Source organism: Aegilops tauschii, chromosome 5 (assembly GCF_002575655.3).
Source record: "Aegilops tauschii subsp. strangulata cultivar AL8/78 chromosome 5, Aet v6.0, whole genome shotgun sequence".
NCBI classification, from domain to species: Eukaryota; Viridiplantae; Streptophyta; class Magnoliopsida; order Poales; family Poaceae; genus Aegilops; species Aegilops tauschii.
Genome location: NC_053039.3, coordinates 290,634,227 through 290,639,679, shown reverse-complemented (window position 1 = coordinate 290,639,679; position 5,453 = coordinate 290,634,227). Strand labels below are relative to the sequence as shown.

Sequence of the window (5,453 nt, the reverse complement as noted above, 5' to 3'; positions counted from 1 at the left end):
ATGAGCGAGAAGACGAGGGCCTGGTTCGAGGCCAGGCAGAAGGAGATGCTCGACGCCGAAGGCCTGAACTAGGTCGTCCGATCTGCTGTGGCCGTTCTTTTTTGTAGGCTGGCATGGGTGTCGCCCGCCCGCTAGGCCGCTGGCAGTGTGCCGGCGAGAAAAACATTCATTTTGGTGGCCGGCTGTGTTGCCGGCGAGGACAACTATTCATTTTGGAGGCTGGCTGTGTTGCCGGCCGCTGGCTGATGCCGGTGATGGACGTGTAGGCCGCTGGCTCTGTTGCCGACGTCATGAACTGGGCCGCTGGCCTGATGAACTAGGGCTTGGCATTTGAAAGTTGTTCCTTTTTTTAAATAGACGCGGACAGGATGGGGCAAACGGATGCGGCCGCGTGCTGGGCGCACGGCTACTGCATCCCAGGACACGCCCGGACACGACCCCATTACCCTACTCAAACGGACAAAATCCGGATAAAACGGACGTCCGTTTTGGGTCGCGCGGTGGAGTTGGCCTTAGACAACATGACTAGTCGACATAGGGTCCACATACGCTGCGATCTCAAGTCCACATATACACTGCGGCAGTCGGCATATCAATCAGTCCAAGTCAAGCAAAGCGGCTGGGCGGGATCTTATCACAAGTCGAGCCAGTCCATACACGGATGCATATATACTTACCACCCAGCCGCTTTGCTTGACTTGGACTGATGTATATATGCAACACAAGGAGATGTGGTGGTATCCCCTGAAAGCTCTGAACCGTGAAGCATATCAAGAGGGGAAAACAGCAAACAGGAGGCATGAGGAGGAACACTCTCCTCGCCCTTGCGTCCTGGCTCATGCTGCTTGCACTCTTCATCACAACCGCCACTGCTTCACTGCGTAAGTCATGAGTTCAGCTCTTCTCTCCTTTTTTTTCTTTTCAACCTTGTTTAGTTAGACAGTCATGTTCTTGGCATGCTCACATCAACTTCATGGCTTCTTCTTTTTGGGCTGAGCTTCACCTTGCGTTTTGCTTCGTTTCAGCGTGCCAGTGTTGCTGGATCGTGGAGCATCCGAGGAGGACCTGCGGCCACGCCTGCTGCGGCGACAACTGCTGCCCGCCCGCTCCACCGCCATCCGCAGGCTGAAAAAGGATGCACAGGCTTGTTCATCGGTAATACAGAAGTAAAAATATAAAAAGAAAATAATCAGAGGGAATGATGTTGTGCTCATACCTACGTGCTCTTCTGTGAGCATGTAATAGTCTCTGTTACTTTCCAGCAATAAACATCCCTTGGCTCCTTCAGAATGACTGCTTCATTCAGGTGCTACATTAAATCAAGATTACTCACCGCGACTACTTGCAGATAGAAATTTAAACAATAAATTAATCTCCATATATGACTAGAATAGCCTTCTTCGCTAATCTTACGATAATCTAGGATTCATATCTAGTCATCTAGAAGTCAAGCGTACAAGCTAGTAGTATTTCACAAAGGCACGCCTATCATGCCCCAACAGACCATTTCCAACGTCAGGCAGAGCCCATCATCCTAAGGTACATGAACACCCACAAAGTGAAAATCGACACCCCACAGAAGACCCCGCAGCAATGGCCGCAAGAGGCAGCCCCAGAGCTCTTGCTATCATCGATGCCAACAAGAAAGCGGCATTCACCCATGGATGGATCAAGGAAAGTTATCATCCCATGCCCATCAAAGTCACAGCTCTTGGCATCCTGCTTCTGCATCTGATAGTAGCTGTTGAAAGCGAATGACACGTTGCCCTTCTCCCCGATGCCATTGCACGACCCTCCATAGTAGAGGGTGGTGCAATCCGCCATGTCGCAAGCAAGCTTCAAGTGAGTTGACGCCTTGTCGAGGCTCTGAGCCGGGTTCGCGACGCACCACCGCGACGGAAGATAGGGCACCTCTTTAGCATTCTTCAGAACCGGGTTGCCTAACCCAAGGTTTAACGGGTACTTGGCCTGTCCATCAAATGAGAAGATCCCCCAGTGTCGCTCAAAGTTTCCAGGTAGTACACTCTTCTGCTCCTCATCAAGAAGGCCAAAAAGATAGACATCAGCCGGGGGTACACCAGGGCGGAGGGGGGTCCCTTTGTTGCTCATGATACGGTTGATGAGTCCTTGGTTGAATGTCCTTGCTGCAGTCAAGTTTGCACTTGGTGCTCCCTGAGTCGGCCAACCCACCTCACCAATTGCAATGGGTAGTTGCCCGTAGCCGAGTTTACCCAGAGCAGAAATCAACGTGTCGAAATTGCCGTCGAAAGCATTGTAGTACACGTTGGAGCCATCTACAAGTGGATGAGTTGATCCCTCAAAGAAGGCATAATCTTCTGGGAAGTCGGAATTCTGGTAAAGACTGAGGAATGGGTAGATATTGACCACGAACGGAGCTCCATTTGAACTGAGATAAGCGGCGAGCTGGGTCATTATCTGGGTCAATTCAGTCCTGAACACTCCTTGCGACGGAACGGCGCCCTCATATGCGTCGGCGTTGCACGGGACTACTAGCTTCACATAGCTAGCAAGATTAGCCTTCACCAGTGATTGCTGAATGTTTGTCATTGCTGGAATAACGTATGACAGAAATTGACCCTGGTAGCTTGTCAGAAATGGCTCATTTCCCACAGCAATATACCTGTATCAAATTCGTAAAATTATTACTTCTCGACGCAGTAAACAAGTATGGAAAATCGAATAGTCATGTGCCCGTAAATAGATTAAAAAAAAAAAAGATAAATGACGTCACCATCATAACCTCAATGCAGACATTACTAGTCTAAATTAGCAAATCTTCTGAATCCAAATCTGTGATCAGTGAAAAACGAAGAGTATCCCAATGAAAGAAATTGGACAGTCTAAATTACTTGAAGGAACTCAAGTAGAATTTCTGATGATTTTTTCAATATTGCCATGGTAGCAGCAGATAGGGATTATTAATAGAAAGCTGAGTAGTACAATAGTTCCCGGGTTTCCATAGCCTAAAGCAGAATTTAATCACAGTGTGGTATTGCGCTTGTTCATTTAATCTTTCAATGTAATGTACCAAGTAAGGATAGTCTTCAAACAGGATAATGACGATTAGCAAGCATGTCATCAGACTAAATCTAGGGCTCACATCAACCCCGACGACTTAAAAAGATATCCATGACATATTTTTGACTACTCATATATGGGTATACCCTTCCATACACATATAGAATCCACCTTGACTGAGTATGGAGTTACCATTTGTATTTGAAAGGTACTTCCAAGTTCCAACAACATACTCACCCTCATCTTTAAATATAGAATATCTTATCTGATTTTGAAACTTTGATAGATATAAATCATGTGATACTGACTCATAGTTTACAGGTGATGTTTATTAGTATCAAATATGCAATACTCATGGCAGGTGATTCAGTGGACTTAAAGTAATCGTTTGGGTTGGAACAACTAGGCTATGGGTATAGCCTTAGTAATGACTTAAAGTCCAAACATACATTATAATCAATTAAGAAAAACAACAGATTTTGCCGTTAATGTACCCTAAAGCAAATATTTCAGGAACAAAAGAGAGTACTACATTTTCAAGAGAAGCCTCTACAAATTACAAATGAAGAGAATGCCTACTTATTATTGGAAAGAAATGACTTACTTATCAAGTTATCCATGAAAACAATGAACTGAGCATTGACAAGTAGAAACAAATAAATATATAATACCGGGCATCAAATTGCAGATTGAAGCAATATATTTGCTAAAAGCAAGAACAACACATCAGCATTTCAATTGAACTAAGCAGCTCCAGAGCAAATGCGAACAAATTAAATCAAGTCGGCACCAGATTCCCTTTTCCACCAAAGCTACATAGAGATCCCACGACCCCATTTCTCCAACAGAAAGAATAACCTCAAATAATGAATTCCACATTTCCCTCTCAACTAACAGGAATCCCAAAATAAGAATCACCACTAATGCTAAAATGCTTCACCGCTTGAGATCTCAAGAAAAAATCACCAAGCCAAACCCCGGGACTCACTCACCGGATGTCGACGCCGCCGCGGCCGACGTAGCGCGAGACGTTCTGCGCGACCCAGGCGTCGGCGGCCGCCGGTGAGCCCGCGATGCCGGCGAGCTCGCCGTTGGTGAGGCCGACCATGACCTCGATGCCGCTACGCGCGAGCGCGCGCAGCACGCCGGCGTCGGCGTCGAAGAGCTTGACCTTCCCGATCCGGTTCGCTCGCAGGAGGTCCACCACCACCGCCGGCGGCGCGCGGTGCGACGACAGGGTGCCCCAGTTGACCCCCACGGCCGCGTCGGCCACCAGGAGCCGCCGCTCGCGCGCGCACGACAGCGCCAGGACGACGGCCAGGAGCGCGGCCCAGGCGGCCATCGCGGGGCCTGGATCCGCGGGGTGGCAAGCTGCCTGCGAGTGGTTTCTTGGATGTTGTGAGCTCCGCGGCGGGATTTGGGAGTTGGTGGTCGTTGAGACTTGAGAGGAGGACGAAGATAGTGAGTGAGCTGAAGCTCTGGGGACTAGCTACTGTGAGGTTGAAGCTTCGAGAGTGGAAAAGGTGGGTGAAATCTCACAGGAAAGGAGCAGAGAAGGCCAAATAGGTCAATATACAACGTTGTCAGGTAAATAGTGCGAGCAGGCTTACAGAGCCGTTGGATTGGAAGATCGAGGACTCGGGTTTAAGGGCAACTCCAACACACAACCCCAAATGGACGTCTGTTTCGTCCGGTTTTTATCCATTTGGAGTGGTAATGAGATCGCATTTCGGCCGCATCTCGTCCGTTTGAGAATAACAAATATCTCAAATTAGGTGTTGCCTCTCACAACTCTCTCTTTCTCCAAAGTTTTTCCTCCCCCCAAGAAAAGTCTCCTTCCTCCTCCCGTCGGCGCCGCCGCCAATCCGCCCTGCCTCCGATGGCCTTTAGGCTGTGGAGGTGCGGAGGATCTCGGACCCCTGCCAGCGGGAGGGGCCCCGTTTTCGTTTTTGCTAGATTGAACGTCTTGGTTGGGGCTGTGTGGCGGTGGCGATGTCCCTCGGTAGCAATATTGTCTTTCACGTCCTATCCCCGCCCCGATGGTGCGAATAGCGTTGTCGGAGGATGTGTCGAGGTGTGTCTCCGTCGGATCTCATGGGATTCGGTCGGTGCTGGTCTTCGGTGGATCTATTTGGATCCAGTTTTTGTGCGTCTTCGTTCGTGTGGTTCCAGGTTTGATCTTTTCGATCTATAACTCTCTTCATCGACGATGGTTGCTGCTCTGGTGCACTGGTCCTTTGGGGCCTTAGCACGACGACTTCCCGACTGTTTACTACAAGAAGGTTTGCCCGGCTCAAGTGATGGAGGGGCGATGATGGCGGCGTGCCTTCGGCTCGCTCCAGTGCTTGTAGCCAACGTTAGGTGGTCCATAGACCTGGTTGTAATTTTTATTACCTCTTGTGTTGTACTGCCAT

At 49.0% G+C, this 5,453-nt stretch overlaps 2 protein-coding genes across 2 annotated transcripts; one reads left to right on the top strand and one right to left on the bottom strand.

Annotated features, from left to right (window-relative positions):
• The first annotated feature begins 459 nt into the window (after window positions 1–459).
• Window positions 460–1,290, top strand: LOC109767467 (uncharacterized). Its single transcript, XM_040390036.3, has 2 exons — window positions 460–881; window positions 1,026–1,290. Exons 1-2 carry the CDS (start codon window positions 800–802, stop codon window positions 1,127–1,129), a joined length of 186 nt encoding a protein of 61 aa, XP_040245970.1. The 5' UTR covers window positions 460–799; the 3' UTR covers window positions 1,130–1,290.
• A 65-nt stretch (window positions 1,291–1,355) lies between these two features.
• On the bottom strand, window positions 1,356–4,562 carry LOC109767466 (glucan endo-1,3-beta-glucosidase 5). The gene is made up of 2 exons (XM_020326223.4): window positions 4,032–4,562; window positions 1,356–2,641 (listed from the first exon to the last, which is right to left on the bottom strand). Exons 1-2 carry the CDS (start codon window positions 4,379–4,381, stop codon window positions 1,516–1,518), a joined length of 1,476 nt encoding a protein of 491 aa, XP_020181812.1. The 5' UTR covers window positions 4,382–4,562; the 3' UTR covers window positions 1,356–1,515.
• Window positions 4,563–5,453: the final 891 nt, after the last annotated feature.

Coding starts and splice junctions, on each gene's coding strand:
- LOC109767467 (XM_040390036.3), top strand. CDS start 800: ATGAGGAGGAACACTCTCCTCGCCCTTGCGTCCTGGCTCATGCTGCTT. Junction 882..1,025: donor AACCGCCACTGCTTCACTGC/GTAAGTCATGAG, acceptor GCTTCGTTTCAG/CGTGCCAGTGTTGCTGGATC.
- LOC109767466 (XM_020326223.4), bottom strand. CDS start 4,381: ATGGCCGCCTGGGCCGCGCTCCTGGCCGTCGTCCTGGCGCTGTCGTGC. Junction 2,642..4,031: donor CGCGGCGGCGTCGACATCCG/GTGAGTGAGTCC, acceptor AATTTGATACAG/GTATATTGCTGTGGGAAATG.